Source organism: Rhinolophus hipposideros (genome assembly GCF_964194185.1).
Source record: "Rhinolophus hipposideros genome assembly, chromosome: 25".
NCBI classification, from domain to species: domain Eukaryota; kingdom Metazoa; phylum Chordata; class Mammalia; order Chiroptera; family Rhinolophidae; genus Rhinolophus; species Rhinolophus hipposideros.
Window position 1 is genome coordinate 16,777,802 of NC_138071.1, and position 25,374 is coordinate 16,803,175.

General features: G+C 40.5%; 1 protein-coding gene across 1 annotated transcript in view; it reads left to right on the top strand.

Moving 5' to 3' along the window:
- The first annotated feature begins 1,255 nt into the window (after positions 1 to 1,255).
- EXOC4 (exocyst complex component 4) overlaps positions 1,256 to 25,374 on the top strand; it is a 644,300-nt gene continuing 620,181 nt past the window's right edge. The window contains exons 1-2 of the mRNA XM_081038731.1: positions 1,256 to 1,583; positions 19,967 to 20,156. Of these exons, the coding sequence (XP_080894857.1) occupies positions 1,498 to 1,583; positions 19,967 to 20,156 (276 nt within the window). The 5' untranslated portion in view covers positions 1,256 to 1,497. The remainder of the gene's footprint in view (positions 1,584 to 19,966; positions 20,157 to 25,374) is intronic.

Consider the following 25,374-nt stretch of genomic DNA (forward strand, 5'->3'; position numbering starts at 1 on the left):
CATTGAGTATGATGTTAGCTGTGGTTTAAAACGAATATCCTTTATCATATTAAAGAAGTTCCCTTCTATTACTAGTTTTCTGTGTGTTTCATCATGAAAAGGGTGTTAGATTTTGTCAAAAGCTTTTTCTGCATCAACTGAGATGATAATTTTCCCCCCCTACTGCTCGTATTCTTAGCCAGCGGGCCCAATTACCTCTCTCTATATGTGAATTATTTAATTTTATATCCTGCTTTCTGCATTTATAGCATGAAAATCTTTTCATTAAAGGTCATTAAAATTATGATTTCCAGTGGCTATATGTTATATCCTCATATGGATGTTCTAAAATTTATTTAATCCTTTCATGTTTCAAAAATTTCAATATCTCTATTGCTTTAGGAATAAAGTTCCTAGAACTGGAATTATTGGGCCAAAGGCAATGAACACTTTTAAACAAGAAACAAATTTCTGATTTTTAAAATCAATGTGAACTTCCAGCTCAGTATTGTTTAATAATATTTGGTATGTTCTGTGCTTGCTGCTTTATAATGCAGTGACCTCTGAATTTGCTTTCTATTCATCTCTGAAGTTCTTTAACCTTTACTGCTACTAAGCAGATCACCTCTTTCACTCCTCAGTATTTACTTTTCCTTTTGTTTCTCCATGTGCCCACTTTCTATACGTAGTCTAATCTTTATTTGTTCATTTAATCTCTGAATGAATGACTAAGCCTATAGTCAAATGCAAGAAACATGAAAACGTATCAGGAAAAATATGAATAAAGCACACATGTACATTATTACTATCCGTATTTTGTTTAGCTTGGAAAGTCACGGCATTTGCAACCTGGTTAGTTTCGGTTTTTGTTTTTTCTTGGTCTTTTCTTTATCAAGATCCATTTGCGTGTTCCTGAGTAGCTTTTTAGGATTCTCTGGAAATAAAGCGACACTGGAAAATGAACTCATATAAAACAAATGTAAAACATTTAGTTTTAGAGCATATTAAAGAAAAGTATTTCTGTTTCTACTCATTTTCACATTTTATTGGATTTTTTTTTTTTTTTTTAACCACCGTGTGGAAAGTAAAATCCTTGCAGAGACATTAAGCATAGACCGCCCCCACCACTCGCCACCCCGCCCACTTAAATACGCACCTCACATACACATTTTGGCATCGTCAAATAAATTTAATTAAAAAAAACCTGATATAATTCTAAAAACAAGGAAACTGCAAAATACCCAAGATCAGAATGAATATAAATAAGACAGGCATCAGCGGACTACACGAAGCGGCCACCGGTTGAAGCGTTCAGGCACCGCGGAGGGAAAACTACGATTCCCAGAACGCTCAGCGCGCGCGCCCGATCTTGAATCGTGCAGCCTCAGCCCCGCCTCCTCACGCCAGCGATTGCTCAGCTCCGTGAATCGCTCTTCTCCCATTGGTGGGCTCTCCGCGCGGTCAATTACTGCGGCGGCTCTGGTTTCTTCCAGCGCCTCGGTTCCGCCCCGTACCAAGATGGCGGCAGAAGCAGCTGGTGGGAAATACAGGAGCACAGTCAGCAAAAGCAAAGACCCCTCGGGGCTGCTCATCTCTGTGATCAGGTGAGGGAGGCAGGAGGCCGGGTCCTGGGACAGGGCGCAGCGGGCAGCGACTCGACCTCCGCTTCGGCAGGGAGCAGGGTTAGCTGGGTTCCTCCCTGCCGACCGCTGCCTTCCCTCCTTGCCTCCCCCCAGCTCCGCCCCAGGGCCCCCACAGCCCCCTTTTGCTCTGGGATGGGGCTAAAGGGAGGAGTCTCGCCCCAGTCTCTCTTTTTCTTAAGAGCCAGAGCTTGCCCGTCGGCGTCTGGCCCTGGACGCCCCCCGGCCCCGGGGCCCGGCGGAGAAGCCCGGCGTGTCCTGTGTTCCCAGCGCGTCGGTCGGCGCCGTGGCCGCCTGCTGCAGCCGTCCCCGAGGACGGGGCCGCGTGTCCCGGGCTGCTGGGGGGCAGGCCGCAGTCCCGAGGCGCCGCCACGCGCCGCAGGTGGTGGTGTCACCCTTTGGATGCCGCCAAGCACCCGCGGAGGCCGCAGCCTCGAGCCGGGGACGGGGCTGGGCCTGAGACGGCACGTCCTGCTCTCCCGTCCCCGCCCCCTGGAGGATCGCGAGTGGCACGTTATCCTCCAGGCACAGCGTTTCCGCAGGGTGTTTAGGGGGAGAGGGCGGGTCTTTTTGGATCTTTTTTTTTTTAGGGAAAATTTAAGGGTGGGAGGACCCTTTCAAACACTATGAAGGATGACAGAGGGAGGGACTAAAAACAACCTGAATAAAATATATGACACGTCTTTCTGTTGTTGACGTTTGAATTTCAACTCAGGTATTTTTTTTTTTTTTTTTTTTAATAAAACAACACGTTCTACCCACCATTTCTTCCCCCCCCCCCACACACACACCTAAGCTAAACTTTTGGTTGAGTTCTTGGGGGGCTCCTAGAGCGTCCTGATCTTTTTAAAATTCAGGCCCAGTACTATCTGGTTAATAAGCCCTTGACTAAATGAACAGATTGAACATTTACAATAACCTACTCCTCAGGGACTGATAAATGATAAAGATCCCTTTCATGGGTGTTATTTAGGGACCTCTAGTTTAAGATTATGGCATATTACATCATTATTACCAATTTTTTTTTTACAGGATTAAGATGATAATTCTCTGTATGGAAATACTTAATATAACTCAGTAGGCCATTCAGAGGAAGCGCTGGTCAATGGTCGACCCACGTTCTTGCTGTGACAATACACAGTATAGGTGGTTCATGATACAATATTTGTAGCTTCCCATCTTCATCCTTTGTGTTAATATAACACATGACCTTATTTGGATTCTTTCTGAACTTGTTTATTTATTTATTTATTTTTTTGCTTTGCAGTCAACATTCATTTAAACAGTACCTATTGGCTGCCTGTTTCTAGTATGGTGCTTGGCACTTAATACGTATTTAGGAAATATTTGTTGAATGAATGAGTGGAGGCCAGTTTTGCAAAAACGAATCAGACATGATGTTATAGTAGACTATACTTAAAACATCATGTTACAGTAGCTATACTTGAGGGATAAAATATGTAACTAAAAACTACAACATAAGGCTAGAAGAGACAGATGAAATATGATGGGAATCCAGGAGGAGGTGTGATTACTTCCAGTGGAAATGGAGTGGGGGATTAGGGAAGGTAGCAGCTATATACAAATGTATCACCTTACCTGTGTACTTATGATTCTGTAGGCTTTGCCCATTTATTTTATGCTATAAATCAGTTTTCTTAAGTACAGTTTAATTTACCCTAAATGTCCTATATTTAAAAATGCATACAAACCGAATGAAAGCTTTTTTTACGGATGCTGATTCGGAAACATACATTGCTTTTGGTTGCCTCTGTGTTTTTCAGGGGGCATCTCCCACTGCTAGATGGTGCGGAGTGTGATTTGGTGTTTATTCATCCATCTCTTAACACCTACGTATATTACTTTCACATTGTCACCATGATTTAGACCTAGGCATTTTTTACTCTGACTTCTGTTTTATATTAATTATTTTCATATTTCTTCCTTTTCTTTGACCATTAGAACAACACTTTTCTTTTGTTATGAATGTTACCAGCATGGTATAATGGAGTGTCCATAATTAGCATTCTGGGCAAGTTTAATAAGAATTGGGGTTCATGGTCACATACGATCTTTTTAAGACTGGGTGTTGTTAGTGTCAAGAGTGTTGATGTTTATATTTCAACATTTCTTTCAATGACAGGAATTTTGGAGTTGGACTCAGGGTGTTGCTAAGCCTCTCTCCTTGTTATTTCCTCCCTTATGTGCTTTTGAATATACCCAGTGGTGTAAATTTCAAAAACAGTGGCAGTGAATGAGAGGATGGTAGTGTTACTTTGGTGTCGGGGTGGGAGTCCGAGGGAGAGTACGTCTGGGAATGGAATGAGGAATGTAGTTGCTAGGAGAGTGGATCTTAAAAGTTTTCATTCCATAAAAAATTTTGTAACTGTGAGGTAATGGATGTTAGCTAAACATACTGTGGTAATCATTTTGTAACATACACATAAACCATTATGCTATACACCTTATGTGAATACAATGTTACATATATCGAAAATAACAAAAAGAATGGGATATGTGTATTTCTAGTTAGTAAAATTTATTCTGTCACTCTGAAGTTGCTGCTTTGTCTATCTGTTCAATTTGTATTCTCTTTGTTACCCTTCTTGCAACATTGTATTCATGATTCTTAATTCCTCCTATGAAACTTTGATTACCTCTTCTTATCCTTAACCTCTATTCAAATTCTCTCAGAGACTGTAGCTTTCCTGGTTGCTTTGGCAACAAGCCTCAAAAAGGAAAACCCATTTTAGACTCACGTTGATAAAATCTGAGCATTGCTGAAGACATATCTTCAGGGCACATAGAACTGAATGTGCCAGCTCTCTTTCGTGCTTTCTTGGACCTATCATTTTGTCACAAAAAGTTACTTGTTCATGATGGAGTCCACTGTCCTTTGAAAAGTTTGCTTAGTTTAGCTTTATTCATCTTTTTTTAATGTCACTGAACAATTGTTTTTCTTTCTTGAATAGTGAATGTTACAAATTCTCAATTCTCTTGTTCAGATGTGGAAACAATATAATTTATAGACTACATTCACTATGTGTTAACAGAACAGTTTTAATGTGTTTTTCAATGCTATTCCTAGTAGTAGGAAGAACGTTTACTGTTACAGTCATCTTTTAACAGTGGATAAAAAAGTACATATGGAGAAGGGTTTGATTTAAGGACAGAGCAGGGGTAGACATGGGATATCCAAATCTCATCACAATTTCTGGCCATGGTACAAAGAGTTCAATAATGACTCTATTTTGCTAGTGTGAGAGTCCATCACTATAAAGTATTTAAAAGTCAAAATAATTTATAAAGATGAAGTGTAGTGTAACTGTAATGGAAGTAGTACATTTGGGAGGATGGGTTTTTTTTTAAGTACCTTGAGACTCATAAATGAAATTCTTAGCCATTTAAAAAGTACTAACTAAAATTACTTCAGGACAGTCAGTTGTTCCCATGGCTTTGCAGAAGAGGTCCTCAGGTTGTGAGGCGGGGCTCTGATGAGACAGATGGTGCTTGGGAGTGAGTCTGTTGGAGGCTGCGGCTAAATGCAGTCTTGGGTTGCAAGTCTTGCCACTGGCCCTTTAAGATGGAACTAACTGGGTGGATAGTCTTGATTACTTGCTGATGTACAATGTGGACAGTTTTATGTGCACACACTCACATTCTCTTTTCTATTGATCACCCCCTGCACTTCCCTCAACCCCAGCCTCCAACCTGTGTTTTGTGTGAAGTTGGAGCAGGCAACCTTTCTAAACAGGAAACAAGCAAGATGGCATTTGGGAGATGCTATTTTATTTTTGTGAGTTCTTGTGTGATTTTTAATTGGGAAATGTGTCTACCACTTCCTGTTAGGTGATTTGCTTTCCAATTAAATGTCAACTCCATAAGTTGGCCTTTAATGGCAGGTTTAATTGGGAAGACAAACTTGGCTGCGACTTGAGGAGACCTTATCGAAACCTCAGAGCAGAGCTTTTGTAGACAACCTCTGGTTACAGATGTCAAGGCTCACGTTTCAACTTTCAGATCTTCACAGAAGACGGAATTTCAAAAACTTAGAAAATGCTTTATTGTTAAATTCTCTTGCTCCTCAGAGAGTGTTTTGGTCAGCCCCATATTTAATTCAAAGTCAACTTTGGGTCCAGGCTTCGATCATAGCTTTGAACAAAGAGCTTTGAGGTCCATGATATGGTTTGTGGCAGGAAAGGGATGTGGACACTGTTCTGAGCCGAGTCCTGGAAGTTGTGTGAGGTGGGCAGGCTGTCGCCATCATCAGCACCTCTCTCCATGTGAGCCTGTCTTGTAAGGGTTTTTAGAGATTCCGGCTCTTTGTTCCCTGGCGAGTCTTGGCACAGGGATGCAGTATTGTTTGAAAATACTAGAATAGCTGGAGACTAAACACTTTATAAACTTCCTGGAAGTCCTGGGACATCTGACAGCATATGTGGACATAAGGGGAAAAAAAAAATCCCATTTTTTTTCTGGCTAAGCATGCAATATTAATATCTTGGGAACCCATGTCATAGTTTCTAACCTCACGTGTAATTTTTAACATTGGAATTTCTTGAAAGCTTCCAGAAATACAGTTTTAATATTGGGTGATAAGGTCATGTTTTTTCAAGCCATTACTTATAGGTAGGTGTGGTCACAGTCTGCGGTGGAAGGTGTGGTATAGTTGGTGGAAACTTACTGTATTATCCGTTAGCCAGGTAACTTAGGATCAGTACTGAAAACCACTGTATCTTAGTTTCTCATTTGTAAAATGGGATGATAGTGTGTGATCTGCCATGGTTTCTGGGGAAATTAAATCAGAGTATATAAAAGTGCCTAGCACATTTGGCATAGAGAAGGCAATATTATATATGTCATTTATATGTCAATAAAACAAAACAAAGAATGAGGTATGTATATTTCTTGTTAGTAAAAATTATTCTTTCTCTTTTCCTTTCTGTGTGTGTGTATGAAATGTTGGATGGATAGATAGAAATAATTTTTTAAACAAATGTGGGATCTGTATGTACTAATTTTATTTGTCTCCCTTTTTCATATTTACATACCCACAGTAAAGGGCATACATACGAGTGTTAAGCATGTGGCTTGATGAATTTTTACCTGTATAGCCACTCTTCACATCAAGATAGAGAACACTTGCACTCTATTTTTTTCCTGTTCCGTTTTCATGTATGTGTGTGTGAGTGTGTGAGTATCGTGTTATTCCAGTCCCGTCCACTAAAGACTATTCTTTCTTCACTGAATTTCTTTTACACCTTTGTCAGAAATGTGGGTCTGTTTCTTGACTCTTAGTCTGTTCCATTCATCTGCGTATCTCGATGACAGTACCACACAGGGTTGATGACCGCTTTTAAAAGTCTTGGAGACACATAGCGTAAGCTCTCCAACTGTAGCCTACTTTTTCAAAGTCATTTTGGCTATTGCAGCCCTTTGCATTTCCATAGCAATTATAGAACTAGCTAGTCAATTTCTCCGGTAAAACCTGCTGGGATTTTGGTCAGGATTGCATTGAATGCACAGATTAATATGGGAGAATTGACATCTTAACAATACTGAGTCTTTTGATCCATGAAAAGGTTGTATCTCTCCATTTAATTTTTCTTTGATTTCAGTTTTCGTTTTTGTTTTTTAATAGAGTTCATTGTGTAACTCTTATGTATTGTGTGTCGGATTTATCTCTAGGCCACTTCAAGTTCTCCCATAACTCACTGAATAAATGAATTGAGGTTCATTTTTTTCTCCCTAGTCTTTTTTTTCCTTGGTGTTTTCTTTAGGATAGTTTCTACTGCTGTGTGTTCAAGTTCACTAATCTTTTCTACAATTCCTATCATTTCATGTAATGTAATTTTATGAATTGTAGTATTGATCTCTAGAAGTTTGATTTGGATTTTTTTTTTTTTTTTACTATCTTTACTGTCTCCACTTACAAGTTTATTCTTTCCTGTAGCTTCTTGAACATACAGAATACAGGTATTATGAATGTTTTAATGTTGTTGTTTACTAATTGTATCATCTGTGTTATTTTTGGGTTAGCTTCAGTTGATTGATGGCTTTTCCTCCCTTCCTTTCCATGCTTTGTACTTTCTGGGTGCTAGATACTGTGAATTTTACCTTGTTGGGAACTGATACTGGATATCTTTGCTTTCCTGTAAATATTTCTGAGCTTTATTCTGGGATCTGGTTGAGTTACTTGGAAATACTGTGGTCCTTTCAGGTCTTGTTTAAATTTTGCCAATTGGGAGCAGAACAATATGTTGTCTAGGGCCAATTTTGTCACCACTATGGCAAAATGCTTTTGAGTACTCCTCCCAATGCTCTTTAGAGAGTTGTTACTCAGGCTGTGTGTGATTTCAGGCAATTGTTCCATCAAACCTTTCAGGTGGTTCTTTTCTTGGCCTTGAGTAATTTCTTCCGTGCGTGCATTCGCTGAGGATAGTAGCTGAAGACTCAAGGAAGGTCCTCTACAGATCTCCAGAGCGCGCTGGGCAGCTCTCTCTCTCCTCTCCATCACTCTGCCCTGAAAATTCCAACTGCCGTAATGGCCAAGGTTTCGAAGCCTTTGTTTTTTTATTAGTTGTTTCAGGTGGTTGTATATGCGCAGAGACAAAGAATAAGGTCATCAAATGTGCTACAGGAAGTTACAGCATGGAAGTGAACTAGATATCTCGGCACTGCTCGTCTTTGATTTTGCAGTATATTTAATTAAACAGTTACATACCTTTAGTTCATACAGTACTCTCCCAGGAACTTTTCCTTTAGAACTCTTAGAAATGCTTTGGAACTATTATGCACCTGCTTATGTATTTATTTTTAAGAATATGATGTTTTTATTCTGTTTATTTAGTGCCTGAGATAGTATTGTTAATTGTTCGCCTGAGGTCTCGTGGAGCTGGTAAATGGGTTTTCTTTGGGTGCCATAATATTTTGACTCTTTATGTTGGTGGTGGTTTTGTTTTTGCTTGCGTTTGGCGGTTTTCAGTCTGTGCTTGCATTTTTCAGTTTCCCGTGGTGAGCTCTGCTCCTTATTGTCTTCTACTTTGCCACTTTTTTACTCTTTTAACTGCTTTCAAGCCATGAAGTGAGTTATGACTTTGGTCTTTTCAGTAGCCAGTCCTTTATTTTTTGGGAATTTTGCCTTGAAAAAAATGGAACCTCCCCATTTAACCGGAAGTTATAAGGGAGCATTGTTGTGTACCATGTGACATGGTAAGAAAATTAAATATTTTAAGGTCGTTAGGAAAACCTTTTCAGACTTTTATAACAGGTTTTATAAAGCCATTGCAAAAAAAGTGACATATAATTCAAAAGGTGTTTTTCCATTTATGACTTGGTGACCATCCTTGTGCTGCTTATTATGGGAGACATTATTTTATGCTCAAAATATCACTTGAGAGCTTGTTAGAAATACAGAAGCTCAGTCACCACTTGACCCGCCTGAACAGAATCTGCCAGTGATTACCAGGTGACTGGAACGCACATTAAAGAAACCAGTTAGCATCTTAACTTTTTTTTTTAAAGCTGAGATAATGGTATTATGGCTTCGTTTTTTTAAAAAAGATTATTCCTAAGAGTTACACCCTGAAATGTATACCACTAAAAATGACATGTCTAGGATTTGCTTCTAAATAACTGGGGAAGAGGGTTTGAGTTAGTGAGGTGAATGAAACAAGATTGGAATGTTTAGTTGGTGAAGCTGGGTTTTGTCGACAAAGTCTCTTAATTTTTGTATGTGATAGAAAGTTTTCCTTAAAGTGTACATGCATATGTGTGTTTACATATGTGTACATGCTGGGGAGACGAGAGGGGTTGGGAGTGGTAAGCTTCTGTAGTTGAATAAATCACAGAAGCGCTAACTAATATATTCTGCCTGTCCTGTCCACCTACGTAGCTCCTACTGTGACACCTTCCCTCCCAGGTGTACCTTGCACGTTAACATACTAATGTCTCCTGGATGTCTGCGCTTAAGAAACCTTCAATTTGTGTAATCCGGAATTTCCCAAATAACCTACCGTATTTTCCCAAAAATAAGACCGAGTTTTATATTAAGTTTTGCTCCAAAAAGACGCATTAGGGCTTATGTTCAGGGGACGCCATCCTGAAAAATCATGCCAGGGCTTATTTTCCGGTTAGGTTTTATTCCCGGGGAAACACTGTATTGCCCTCTAACACCTATTAATATCTTACAAAACATCATTTCTCAGGAACTCACTAGAAAGTCCACATTAGGAAATAGCATAGACCTTTAAAATGACCAAATGCCACAATGTGTTAAAGTAACAAAAACATTCCACTGGAGATGAAAAATAAGATCGCTGTGGACAAAGCCTTGAGAAGGGTGTGGGGCTTCAAATGGAAGAGGGAAAAGAGGTAGAGCTTGGTTCAGTAAGGGCAGGGATAGATTTTAACTGGACATCGTCAACCCTGCACTCAGTTTTATGCTTTAGTGGGGGGTGATTTTACTTGAGGTAGTGGCCTTCTCTGTTGGTTCCAGGATTTATAGCTTTTGGTCCCCAGAAGTGTTTTGTATAACCGAGTTTATTGCAATATTGAAAAACTGCATGCATTTGGTGTAGTAATTGGCCCTAAGAGCTGTCTGAAGCAAGACAACAGTGAATTTGCAATTGACTTTAAAGCAGAAATTGCTTACTGTCACTTGGTATGAAATGAATCTCTTTGTACTGAATTAACGGATGTTGTTTTTATGCATCAGAAAACTTTTTCAGACGGACTTGTCATCGCGAATTGCTGTCAGTTGGGATGGGATTATCTTGTATTTTGTGGGCTCTAATAAGACATAATTAAGAAACAAGCAATTGCAGTGTATAATTGAATATAATACAATCTGATTTAAAAGTGTAATGTAGATTTGGTTATGCTTTGAGTGAAGCCGTATCTTGTTTGATTATATAATGTTGGCGATTACATCTCCGACATTAATGTGTGATTTTTAACACAAACTCAGAATTATGATGAGGGTTTGTTATTTTTATAATTTTTTGGAAGCATTTACAGACTACTCATCAGGGGCAAGTTGTAATAGGCTTGAAGACCTGCTTCCCAACTTGTTTGGTTAGTGTTCCTATTCTTAGCCATCTCTTTTCCTCCTCTTCAGGTTGGACTTTCCCTTTCCTCCTACTTAGAACTGTCTTTAGTTCCCCTGCTGCCATAATAGGTGTTTGTTGTTGTCAGGCATTTCTTAGGTTGGTTCTTTCATATTTTAAAGGAAAAGAAAATCTAATGCTCGCACTTTGGAATAAGGGCTAACTAGATCTAATAGTGTAACCTAATAATCTTCTGGTTAAAAGCAAAGCAGTTTGGGAGAGAAAATAGGGTAATGTGGAGTCCTGTCAGATTTAGCCTCCTTTCCTTGTGTTTGGATCAATAATAGTAAGGACCCTTATATTCTAGAAAGATCGATTAGCTAATAGTTAATTTTTGTCCTACTTGGGGTGAGGTTCTGGAACTAGTTAACCCTTGAGTATTCGTTGAGAGTTTAAAAAGACTCAGTTTTTGCCTTATTATACTACGTTAGAATATTTTGTAACTGAAATAAAGGTGATTCCTCATCCCGTGCTCTTTCATTTTGCAGTTTATAAAAATTCATAGAATTGTCCTAACGAGAGAGAAAGGAGCACTGATTGAGGGGTTCAGGTGCTTGATGAGTAAAAAGTGCAGGGGCTCTGTGACATCAGGTTGTTTGCTCCGAGGCCCATTTTTCGTACTTTCCAGAATGGGGATGAGTGAGGAGCTTTGATTCTTATTGGAGAGTGTCCTCTACAGACCTGTAACTTCCTGATCAGTGATGTTTGGATATGTGGAGCTTTACCTGTAATTAGTTTTCCTGAGTTGCTTGAAGGGATTTCCATTAATTGTTTTGTTAATCTTTATTATTCCTGGCGGAGAGGTCACTGGATGCCATCAAGGAATGCCCTTCGTAGACAATTAAGCCTATTATCTGTTTTCAGAAAGCAGGTCTTAATGCTAATTATTCTGCAGGTGTCTCCAAAATTCAGGTGTATTATGTTCAATATTCCTTATAGCAAGTTAATTGGTTCAGTTATCTGAGGCTGCGTCAGGCAGCTAATTCTTCTTGTGGATTAGCCAAGAATCTGTGTTGCTGTGGCTAAGGGAGGCATGACCGATATCATCTGCCTTGAGAATTACCCAACCAAAATACTACTGCCTGTGTCTTGTAGGGGGGTGTAGTAGTCTGCTCAGGCTGCCATAACAACATGCCACAGGCTGGGCGGCTTAAACAACGGAAAGTGATTTTCTCACTGTCTGGAGGCTGGAAGTCTGAGGTCGAGGTGCTATCAGAATTGGTTCTGGTATGGGCTGTCCTTCTGGCTTGTAAATGGCCACCTTCTCATAGTGTCCTCACATGGCCTGTCTTCTCTGAGTACATAGAGGGCTCCCTAGTGTTTCTTCTTCTTCTTCTAAGGACATCCATTCCTTAAGAACTCGCTTGATCTTTATTACTTCCTTTACAGACTACCTCCAAATATGGTCACATTGGGAGTTAGGGCTTCAACATATGCATTGGGGGAGATGGGTGTCACAATTCAGTCCTTAGCAGGTACACTCTGGGGACTCTTACTTCTTTGTTAAAGTACCCTAAACTGTTTCCAGAGTGATAGTCTGTCATTACCTATAGGTAATTTTGAGACTCAGGCAAGAGCCCTGGCCAGGCTTGAAAATTTTCACAATTGGTTGTCAACCTTACTGCTGCTTTTCTGGCTTATAATATTTAACTAAATCTTTAATACCAAATACTTAATTCTAGACTCTCTTCAAAACTACTACTGTCTGGTCAGCTTGAACTAGTAAAAGGCTTGCTAAGAGGTCGAAATTCATAAAACATTATTTGATCCATTTAGTCTTATACATTCCCTAATTTCTATCCTTCGATTAAAATGGATCATTGGAAAGGTTCTTACTTGGACTATATTCATAGTTTTTCAAAATCTGTAGGGCTGAGTTGCATTTTAATGTTACATTCTTGAAGGACTTGGAAGAAATGGCCATGTAAATTACTTGGTTTTTAGAAGGCTGTTTAGGACACCGTTTACTATATTGTATAATGTCTTCCTTACTGTTTTAAGTGAAAGATTTATTTTAGAATTTGGAACTTGTTTAAAATTTGTTTTCTCAGAGGAAGTAGAATCTATCTTTTTGATAATGAAAATTATATAACTGGCTGTGTTTCCCTTTTTGCACTGGCTACTAGGAACCTCAGAGTTAGATTGGGGGCTCATTTCGTGTAAACTGCTATGTTTGCCCATATGACCAGCATACTTGTGTTTTACATTTATATAATGTTGTTTTGTCCTGCGTCTCTTTAACAAGTTCTACTTCTCATTTGTATTAGCTACGTTCTTGTACAAACCAGCTCAGATTTTTTTTTTGGAAAGAAGTAGGGTAGAATTAAAGTGCAACTTGAAAGTAAATATTGTTATTCAATATTAGTATTCACTATTAAATCCTGGTTGAAAGCTGTTGTTCTTTGCCTGGGTGCTAACCCCCAACTGGCTTCAAAGCACCTTTCAGAGTAAAAGCCCAGAAAACTATCTGATCTGGTTCCCAGCTTCCTTCCCTGACCTTATCACCTATCTGTCACCCTTTCTCACTTCCCTAAAGCCACGTTGTCCATCTTTGCCATTCCTTGTTCCCTGAATAGGCCAAACATGTCCTGTTTCAGTGCCTGTCCACTTGTTCTCTCTGGAACCAGCTTTTCTACATAGTAGTTCCACCTCCCCCGCCCTCACTACCCAGAAAGCTCCATTCAAATGCCATCTTCATCTGGAGGCCCTCCCCAGTTTCCTTCTGTGACATGGTCCCCTTCCTCCTACACTGCCTTCCGTTTTCCATGGCTGCTGCGTCCGGACCGCCACGTGCTGTGTTTCTCTATTTCTCTTATTGCCTGCTTCCCTACAAGAATGCAGGCTTCATGAGGGAGGGATTGGTTCCGTTCACAGGCATATCTCTGGCCACTTAGAACTGTGCCTGCAAAGTAGTAGGTGCTTAGTGATTATCTGCTGAATGAATATGTGAACTAAATCGGGCTGCTCTGCTGTCCTTTTCTAGAGATTTTTGAACAGGCCTTCTTTTCGAGAGATAATTTAGTTGCAGTTGTTTCTTATGTCAGGGAACTGCCTTCCTTGACTTCTTCAGATCCTGCAACTTGCTGTTGCTCATTATTTAGCTTTTCCTAAGCACTTAATGTACCCGGCACTGTAAGAATGCAGAGAAGAGGCCTCATCGCGCTTCATAAATAAGTGTCCTCAGGAGCTTTGGAATGGGGAGGCTTTAGGGAATTGGGGCTAACAGTGTCGTGATTCACAGATGATTTGTTTTGTTCCTAATGATGTATATTGTGTGCACTTTGGTTTACAAAGAACATTCATACTCTTCAACCCTTACCACCACCTGGTGGGGCAGGTGTTCTCATCTTGTCTGTTTGATGGCCAGAACCAGGCCCAGAGAAGTTAAGTGACTCGTGCAAGGTCAAAGAGCTCGGAAGTCACAAAAACCTCATGTCTGACATATTTGATGAGAGAAGTAAGAAACATTTCTGGTGTGCTTCTCATGATGGTACTCCACAGTAGTCTTCTTTCCTTTTGTATCCTCTCTGTCTGTCTTTGACCGAAGGTTACTGTTCCTCCTGAAGGATGGGCTACCTCTGGGCGACTAACCTTATTTTCATAGGTGTGCTTTTTCTTTTATTTGATCTTCCTTTTATCTTTTTAAAGAGTAATGTCGACTTTTGTGTACTTTCTCCTGCCAGCGCTCCATCACTCTATTACGTCCAAAGTGGAAGCAAAATTGCTCCATAGGAGCCAGTGATAGCGACTAGTTATTTTTCTTTCAAAACACTTGACCGGCTACACTGAACGACAGTAGCTGATGTAAAGAAAGGACACTGACAAATGCAATTTTCGCCCTGCAGTTATTTACCCTGGGTTTGTCATGCTTGTTTATGGCTTGCTTAGAGCTAATGACGGAATTCACTAGAACCATATAACATTCATGTTCCTACTAGGTGCTGTGAACAATCCATCTACTCCATGGTTCTTTTAGCTCACGAGGTAAATAAATTCCTTCCTGGGAGCTAATTAGTCATGGTTCGAGATGCAATTCATCATGCATAATGCCAGAGCTGTCTTAGTAAAAAAAAAATTCTTAGTGATCCAGAAATATCTTTGTGTCTAACTTCACTGGAATCTAGTTGACGCTGTTCTATTCCTCCATGAGCCTGGTAGTAGTTTGTAAACCCTAATGGTTTTGAGATAGGAATGGGGGAAAAAAATCTAAAGAAGGGGTCAGTGTCTTGAATGCATTGTGGGGTGGCAACTTGAAGCTGTTTGTCCTCTGCTCATGCTTTTTAAATCTTCTTGTCCAGTTTCAAGACCTTGCTACTAAAAAAGCTGCTCAGTGCCCTCTTTACTGTTCTCTTTACATACGAGCTGTGGCTTTATTAAGGTGCAGTCCTGCAGCTCGGGAGCAGATGGCAGGAAAAGCAGGATTTCATACCATGTATCGTGGAAAGGGCTTTGTTTGGAGTCAAGTGTCCTTGGTTTTAATTTCAATTTTGATATTAGCTGTGTGCCTCTGTTCCTCTCTTTCCTAATCTGTAGAAAGGGTGGTGGTACTATCTCACCAGGCTATTTGAGGATGGCCTTAGATTATGTCCACAAAATAACCACTACATTGTCATTGTCTGGCATATAATAGACACTCAGTTTATATTCTCTGCTTTGCTTTCACCTTCCCTTCCCAAAATGTAGGACACGGGTGCATGTAAATTTCTGCACTTAGTTTTCAAGTTTCCTGAGTAGAAGATGAGTGAGAGCCGGCTTGTTAGCACTTAACCATTAAAGCGATCTTGGATCATTTTTGGACTCAATAAGAAAAGGCAAAGTAGCTTTAGGAGAGTGTCCATATTATGGGCTATGAAACCTCTTCCTGCTTGGACTGGTCACTTCACAGAAGTGCGCTGTGTTCAGTTCTGAGTACCACATTTGGAAAGGCTAGAGAGGGAAACTTTAAAGAACCAGACTACCCAGGATTTAGGCCTGACTCTGCTACTTAAAAGCTCTTTGCCTAGAAAAAAACCAACTCAATCTCTTCATTGGTCAAATGAGGGGTCATGTTGTCAGGGATACATGAATTGTTATGTGTAAACCACTTACATTAATGTCAGGCTCAAAGGAAGTACTAGGTGAGTGTTAGCTGTTTTTGGGGGGACCTCGGGGGAAAGCCCAAGGATGGTGGGCTTTCATGTTGAGGAAGAAACAGTGGAAGAAATTGGAGGTATGTAACCCGAGAAAGAAAGACATGTTGAGAGACCTTTACCATTGAAAGAGAAATTTTATGGAAGAAGGAATAGATTTATTGTTACTGAAGAAGTTGGAACTCAGATCAATAGGTATTCATTGTAAAGAGGCCGATTCGATTTTATTTTAATGAAAGGCTTTGTGATAAGTAGAGCTGTTCAAAATTGCAATGACTTGCTTGTGAGCTAGTGAACCCTCCATTGCACAGAGGCTCAGATGGCGGGTGGGGTGAGCTAGGTGACAGGTGTTCTTTTCTACCCTGCTATCAGTTCAGACCAAGTGAGTGGCTGAAAACAAAATTATCCCACACTGAAATTTGCTGGGTATTGGTAGATTGCTTGGGAACTTTGTCCCTGGGCTTAGTCTACTGTTACAGTCTATCATTCATTCCTTTTGCAAAAATTTATTGTCTGAGACATTGTATTTCTGATCTCATTTTGCAGAAAAGAAAACAGGTTGGAAATGAATATATTTACGTGACACCATGCAATCCTTGGAAGAACCTGATGAATTACGTTTCGTTTCGTTATTGTTAGGAGACAGACAGTTCTTGGGAGTGTTATGTTTTGGGAGTTCTTTTGAACTGAGTGCCCTTTGTTTTAGACTTTCTTGTAAAGGATGTTTGTTTAGTAAACAGTCTTGAGGATAAGGATAATCTCTCCCTTCAGAGTAAAGGGCTGGCATGTTTACTGTCTAGTATAAAAGATTCGGTTTTCCAAGCTCAGGTTTCCTCTCTGGTAAGTCCATGTGAGCCCATCTGCTTAACCCCCAAAGGACTTGGCGGAAAGGGAGCCTGAACAGATACGCTGGTGTTCAGGCTACTTGCTGTGCGATGAAGAATGAGGTCCTTATCCTCTGACCCGGGAGTTGTGTGTTTTCTGCCAGCATCCATAAAAGTGGCAGGCTAACTTATTGGCATTGTAGGTAGGACAAACATCTCTAGCTCTTCACAGTTCTTGATATTGAGGAGGTGTGATGGGAGAGAGAGGTCAGATCTCATGTCCAGTGCTGAATGATCTACTTACTGTCTGGGGGTGACGAAATCCGAACTTGTCTCCAAAGGGCGTCCTTTCCATTACACTGTAGAAAAAAGCTACTGCTTTTACTGCTTTTCCTTCTACTACCAGGGTTACTGCTACTATGACCATGGTAGCTAGCAACAACAACGGACGTTTATTGACTGCCAATGATACGGTAGGCCTTGTTTGATGTCATTTAATTCTCACCAATAACCCTGTAAGGAAGGTATACGGACTATCTCCATTTTATAGATGAGCAAGATGAGGTACCGTTACCAAGGTCATATGGGCAGTAAATGGTGGGGCCAGGGTGTAACCCAGGCAGTTTGAGTCCAGAGCCCATAACTCTGGAGCAGTTAGGAGCATAATCTGAAAACAGAGCGACCTGGGTTTTGAATCCCTGTACTATCCCTGTACTTCTTCTCATTGTGCGAGGTAGAGCAGGTTAACCTCTTCCAATCTCAGCTGCTTTCTCTGTAAAATGGGAGAGGGAGGATAATAATAGGACGTACTCCAAAGGGCTGCTATGAGGATTAAACATACATTCTATCAAGTACTCAGCACAGCTGGTTCCTGGCAGCTAGTAAGCCTCTCTAAATATTAGTGGGTATTACTGTTTCTTATCCTTGCTACCTTCCTTTCCTCTAATTAAAAAAAAGAAAAAAAGAAAAAACTTTAATGGTTCGCACTCTCAGAGTTCTCTAATGTATTTTTCACTAAAGGCAAAATGTCATTCAGCCCAGTTTGCGTCAAGAAGATGAATTTCAAATGTGCAGCAAACCTGGCACAAGCTGCTTTCCTTATATAAATATTTTCTCTAAAAATGAAAATCGCTTAAACCCCCTATAGACTCAATTTACTCTTCAATCTTCATTTTAGTACCCCTTCCTATTTCCTAATGCTCCAGTAATGTTACAGTGACAGCTGTTGCCCAAGGTGTCTTCTCGGGGCCTGACATTTTCCTTAATGGTCATTCTACTTAATGTAAACAATGTGAAACGTCTGGCATGTTTCCTTCCACAAATGGTGGTGGAGAGGAAATTATGCAAAATATTATAAGGATGGCCAACTGATCCAGTGTAGCTTTGAAAGTTCTGTGGCTGTTTGCTGTTACAAGGGGAAATAATAGAGTTAAATATCCAGGAACTCTTCCCTTTGGGACCGTTGATAAATGGAAGGCATTTTCCGACCGTGCTTTTTTAGATGAACAGCCCGGAAGGCTTCAGGTTTAAAGAGCAAAGTTATGTATCATACAAACAACAGGAAGACATGCTTCGCTACTCTGTACGCAAATATTGTAAGTCATATTGGTGGCTCTATCTTTGAAACCAAATTCCCCTCTAAGTTCCCCACTCTGCTTTACTTTATTAGTCAAATACTCAAACACTTGTGCCTCAGGTAACCTGGGAGGTGAGAGGAACCTTGGAGGTCGTCTGGTGTAGGATCACCAGTGGACCTGGCATGAGAAAGGCCTTCTTCCTCCATGTCTTGGGGTTCCCAGTGTGCTGCTTTCCTGAGTGTACCCCATGTTCCTTAGAGGCTTCACTATTTTCTTCATTACCCCCCAACCCCATCTCATCTCTTGGCATTTGTAACACATTTTCAAACTTCTTTTCGGAAGTTAGATTGAAGTTAAAGGCTGGCCTGCTGAATCTCCCTCTAAATTGAAAAAGAAGTGTTATTTATTATGTGGCTCATGAATTAAGATCGTTTGCCCTAAATGACAGTTGGGAGAAGTCTGTTGTACAGTATTTTGCATGCAAATATCTAGGAGTGGATATGTGATTGATTTGCTGATAGACCATCTCTGAAAGCGGTTCTAATGATGGACTTATAATTGATTACATCCATCATTGAGAGCCTAAAATACCCCCCTCCCTAAATTAAAAAAAGGTAAGTGAAATAAACTATGCTGAATGTATAAGCTGACAAATCTGAGGGAATTTAATGAAAGTCTAAATTACTGCAGCCAACAGATAAGAGAAAAAGGTTTCTTTGTTACTGATTATAACACTAAATTAAAAAAAAATTATCCAAGAAAAATAATAGAGGAAACAAAGATCTATGGCCCATGTATCAAACTAAGTTATTGAAAGATTTTTAATAAGCGTATCTATCTCATTCCCAGGTTATTGTTGATTCATATCAATCTTGTTAGTGCTGTTGGAAGAATAATAAATGGCAGAGACCGTCTAGTAGTATAGCTTATTATTGCTGTTGTAACAGATTTTAGAGTTAATATGACCTTACTTCCAGGCTGCTGGGGGCTCTGTACCAAACTGAGGTTATTTAAATGAGCTATTTCAATGGTGGCTCCTCAGTGTATATGAGTAATTTTGTCCGTTAGTACACTTTCAGCTATAATTAAAAGTAGACCAACTGCAAGTGACTTAAACAATGGATATTTCTCTCCGCTAACAGGATGTCCTGAGGTACTGTAGGATTTGGCTGCTTTGGTGGTCCAATGACATCATAAGGGCAACTTGGCATTTCTCTCGGCTTTTCCTTCATGGTTGTAAGATGGCTGAAGTATTTGAGTATCTCAGCTTTGTAACAATATTGAGTGTTGAGTAAAGGGACCTGCTTCCTGTTCATCATCTTGCAAGCAGACTATTCCTCGGAGTCCTTAGGGCTCATTGGCCAGACTTGTTACTAGTAAGGGGAATGGAATTAGCAGGAATTATTAGGATTCATTCAAACAAACCCACACCTGCCCAGGCTCTTGCAGAGTTCATGCTGCTTGCTACCTGATTAAGATGGGTATGCCAAGGAGAAAGGGAAGGGAAAAAGCTCCTTGGATAGGCACCCAGCAAATCCATTTAGATGCTCTGTTGAGATTGACTATGAAGGTGGTTTCCTATTTTCTGTTAGTAACTTGTTTCAACTGCCTAGTGAGTGGGATGAATGTGCTCGCATGTTCACTAACTCATCTCTTTTTTCCCTTTTTGCTTTTGTTTGGCTCAGCTTGATGTATTCTGTCTTTTATCAGGACTCTGTCCACCAGTGATGATGTTGAAGACAGAGAAAATGAGAAGGGTCGCCTTGAAGAAGCCTATGAGAAATGTGACCGGGACCTGGATGAGCTGATCGTGCAGCACTACACGGAGCTGACGACAGCCATTCGCACATATCAGAGCATCACCGAGCGCATCACCAACTCCCGCAATAAAATCAAGCAGGTGAGCCTCCTTTCCTCTGCCTGGGGATGGCAGCACGTGGAGCTAGGTGCCTGGGTCGTCGTTAAGGGCCTTAACCAGTGGTCCCTAAGGATGCTTTCAGGACTGATGCAGGTGGGCATGCATATGCTGGAAAGGCTGCCTGCAGAGAGTCGCAGAGGGCGTCCCGGCCTGGCTTTTCCCTCTCCTGTGTCTGCCCTTGGCTCCTGCCATTACTTCTCACTGCAGCGTGAACTGACCCAGGCAATGGCCACAACTCCACGAAAACAGGCCACAACTGTTTTCGGACTGAAGGGCCTTTTACTGTTACAGGCTCCCGTCACAGTGAATCCAGTCTATTTACTGTGTTTCCCCGAAAATAATACCTAACCAGAAAATAAGCCCTAGCATGACTTTTCAGGATGACATCCCCTGAACATAAGCCCTCATGCATCTTTTGGAGCAAAAATTAATATAAGACCTGGTCTTGTCTTCGGGGAAACACAGTAATGTGCTCATAATGCACATTTTGTGTATGTGTGTGTGTGTGTGTGGCTGTAGCTGTAGTGGCTGAAAATTTTTTTGAACTTTTGCCTTTGAGTATGCCACCTAATGCGAAGTTGGTTGTGATGTCTCTGCAGTGATTGTACATAACTTTTGTGAAGAAAATCTAATTTACAGATTATTCAAACATATAATATTTATGAATACCAGAAGTCTTGAATATCATTTTTAGTAGTGATAAGTATGTATTAATTTTTATTTTGTTATTTTTTTCATAATTTGCAGCTGTTTTTCTTTCTCCCCTCATCTTCCTTCCTTCCTTCCTTCCTTCGTTCCTTCCTTCCTTTGTTCCTTCCTTCCTTCCTTCCTTCCTTCCTTCCTTCCTTCCTTCCTTCCTTCCTTCCTTCCTTGCTTCCTTCCTTTTTTCCTCCTTCTACTTCTTCTCCTGCCTCCTTCCTTTTGTGGTAGGTGCATGAAAAACTCTTGATTCCTGGGTACCATGTCTTTAGTGCCTAAAGGATAAAGTAGGTTCACAAGGGGTATTTTTATATTTGGTCAAGGGACAAATAAACGTTGTACGTTGTCACATCATAGTTATGTGGTTCTTGGTCAGGTATTCTGAGAGTCACTCCTTTAATACCCTTTAGTACTACTCTTGGATAAATAATAATTTCTACCACTTGTTGAGCACTGATTCCTTGCCTCTTTTCCTCATTCAACAGATTTAGAATTTGAACTTGGGTCTCCCGATTCTAAAACCCTTGCTTCTGGTTTTCAGACATTTTTAAAGCAGTGACGTTCCCCATCCCTTCCCTTTTTAAAATGAGGTCTTTTGCAGAACCCCAATACACCAAACATTAAGGGAGGTGGTGCTCTCTTCTTGTTGATGTTGGGTGAGTGGTCTGGAGCCTCATGCTTGGTCCTCTTGTCAGCACTGGCGCTGCCCCTCACACTCTTCTGGGGTGCTGCACAGACCATTTGAATTGCACTGCCCTGCGGTGTTGACTTGGTTCGGAGATTATTCCCTGGACTCTTCCTGCCCAGTAATAGCTGAGCTTACGGCATTCTTATATGTTTTCTGTCTTCTAGACCTTATATCATGATTTTGTAAGCAGATACATAAATTACTCTGTTAAGGATGCTGTTGATATATGTGTTTCAGCCTCTAAGAGTACAGTTCCAGCAATCAGTAAGCTCTTAACCTTTTTTGAAGCAACACGCTGTCCTCTTTACATTTTAAAATTAACTGAGCATTTTTGAAAGGAATACTGTATTTCTTAGCCTGTACAGTGCTGAGTTCATCCCGTGGCTTTATCTGTGAAACTACGTGAAGCTATAGATCGGTTGCTCTAGATTTAAAGGAAACTGTGGTCCATTTTGACCCAATATTCTAAGCCCAAGAGGGGTCAGAACATGAATGTACAAAGCTGCTGACCTTCTGGCTTTGCCTCGGGTAATCACAGGAAGGGTGAGGGGCTTTTTGGTATTGGTGTTTTCTGATTAGTTTGCTTGGTTGAAAGGACTCTGTCCTAATCTCCAGGGAAGCACGGCAGTGGTTTCGGCCTGGACTCCATCCCTCTGAGTCAATAGTCTCTTTGCCCAAAGAGCATTTGCTGGTATTAGAAAAGAGTCTCATTTTGATTATTTTGCATTTGTGTTAGTAGCCACGGTCTTTTCATCATCCTGATTTTTAAGTATGGCGGAGTTTGGAGCAAAAGAAAACCAAAAACAGAAAAGTTGGTGTTTATATCAGTTGTAAAAGTCGCATAATTCTGTGTTATGAATTAGTTTCAAACCTGGGAAGAGAAAGAAAGGGCTACAGCTCTTAAAAACAACCAAAAAAAAAAAAAGCCTTTAATAATTGATAAATGGGAGAAGGAAAATGTTGGGGGAAAATGAAAGTGAAATTCATTTTCATCCAGTTCTTATCACAAAGGAAACACTGATGCTTCCTCACCAATCTTTCCCTGTCATTTTGGTTTTTAATTGTACTTTGGGTTATATACAAAGTAGAGCTATGTGTATTTTTAAAGTGAAAATTGCGATGATTCAGTAATCACTGGACTACATTATTTCAGAGCCAGGCAAGATGAGAATGTATAGATCTGAGTGGAAATTTTCTCTTTGCTGTCTGCCAAAAGTTCAATAAATACAGAGGGTGCCAAAGAAATGTATACACATTTTAAGAAAGGAAAGCTGTATTAAAATTTTAATACTCAATATATACCGATAACAAAAGATGAATATAAGTCATGTTTGACGTCTGCAATGACAAGGCCTGCTCAGCGTGGTTGCCGTCAATGTCCAGACACTTCTGATTACGGGAAACTACTGCTTAAGCAGCATTGACCAAAGAGTTAACATCTTATAAAATGTGTATACATGTTTTTGGCACCCCTGGAATTTGTTGAGTGCCACCTGCATGCCTGCTTCTGATTCAGATGCTGGGGCTGTAAGAGTGGAAAACACCAGTCCTTGGCCTGAGGGAGCTTGCGTGCTAATGGCAGGAGACAGAAAAATGGATGATACTGAACAACGTTGATTAGTCTCTGTATATGAAGTGTTTCTTGCGCTAAGCATGGGCTCTGATGTATAGAAGTGAATAAAACATAAAAAGTTCCTGTCCTCAGGAAGTGTACATTCCAGTCAGGGGAGACAGACTATACATTAATAAACAAGTAAAATACGGTATAACAAATGGTAAGAAGTGAGGTGCCCCCGCCCCCAAACCCCTCAAAACAAAAAGGGAGAACAGGGAGTTGCCGTTTTCAATAGATTGGTCAGAGAAGGCTTCACTGAGGTTATGTTTGAGCCATCACCTTAAGTTGGTGAGGGCGTCGGGAGAGCACCTCAGGAAGAAAGAATCAGCAGGTATCAATAGCAGATAGAAAAGAATCCTGAAGCAGGAACATGATTGGAATTTGGGGGAAGCAGCAAGGAGGCCAGTGGGGCTAGAGCAAAGTGGGGAGAGTGGCCGGAGAGAGATGAGCTGAGAGCTGAGCGGGTGGGTGTGGTGTGGCCGAGTGGGCCTGTCATACAGGGTCTCGATCCTCATGAGGACTTTGGTTTTAAGTCTGAGTTTGATGTGAAACCATTGTGTGGTTTTGAGCATGGGGATGACATGATATGATGAAAAAGGCCACTCTAGCTTCTGTGCTGAGAACAGATTTTAGTAGGAACCAAGGGAGATGAAAATGTTCATATTCATGCTTTATTACCTTTATTTAAAAATTTTTTTTTTATTGGGGAATATCGGGGAACAGTGTGTTTCTCCAGGGCTCATCAGCTCTAAGTCATTGTCCTTCAATCTAGTTGTGGAGGGCACAGCTCACTGGCCCATGTGGGAATCGAACCAGTAACCCTGCTATTCAGAGCTCGCACTCGAACCAACAGAGCCATCCGGCCGCCCCGCTTTGTTACCTTTAAAAGCTTGAGAACTCAGAACTGTTTTCATTTCCCATTTTGCTATTAGTTTCATGTATAAATTTATGTTGCATTGTTAGAATCTATGTCCTGGGATAATCAGAGTCGACAAATTTAACTCTCTTCCCAGATGGTCCAAAGTTTTTCACATCAGTCAAGTCCATTTGGAATTTTTTTTAGATTAAAAAAATTAAAAAGGGCAAATAAAATACCATGTGTGATTAATCAGGTCAAGTAATATGGATAATAAGGAAAATACTTGGGTGATCCCATTACTGGTGAATACATTGTAAAATTGGTCAAAATGAGATGTTATTGCATTAGAAACCTTCAGAGTCTGTAGGTTCTGCCAGTGTCTCTCATACAATGACAAATACAGCAGCAGCACGGAAACAGCTGAAGATGCGGAGATACAAGTTGGGGACTCGGGCTGTCTAGGTGATGCTTGTTGGTAGTTGAATTTGAGCGCTTCCTTCGTGGTGTAGTAGGTGGATGAGGTGACATCAGATTACTTTAAAGACACTGAGTAGTCCATCTAATGCTTATCCCAGGAGCAGGTGGGCTGAAGGGAAAACACAGATACCTGTCTCTGCTGTGATGTATACACAAACACTTTCCATTTCACCCCAATTTTGGCTGCCCTATTGGTGGTACATCAAGCTCAACTCATTTTTCTTGCCTGTAATTAGAAATAACTGCATGATTGTCCAAGTGAAGTTGTTAGGACTTAATCATTGAGTAATGCAACATTCATTAATTAACATTCAACTACAATAATTTTGTGGCTTCTGTATGACAGTATACCTTGAATGGTAGAATTAGACTGAAGAATAACCTTAATGAATATTTAAAAAGTCAACAGTGGACCAAGATGGTTTTGGTAGGAAGTTATTTACAGCCCACATACAAGATGGAACACCCTAGCTCCTTGTAGGAGAAAGAGGGGAAAAGCCTAGAAATGGACACGCTAAGCTGTGGGCAATAATGAGATTTCAGAATTAAATTCTAGGCTGTAGTTTGCAGTGCTTTAATGCAATCACAAGAACTATGAGGCCATCTTTCCATTAAGTTTAACTGTGTCTGTGTTTGTGTAGTATGTCCAGACTCTGCAACTCAAAAGCCAAGTATTATTGTCCTTGGAAAGGGTTGAGTGGAAGCTCTCTGAGAATTTAGCACCTTAAAATGGTAGCTGAAAAACTAAGGGAACAAAAGCGTGGGAAGTAAGTTCGAGGGTAATTGAAAAATGATCTTTAGTTATAAAGGGCTTTTAAACAATTGTGAACAGTGTTTCTGAAGTTCATTCTTTCTAGGTGCT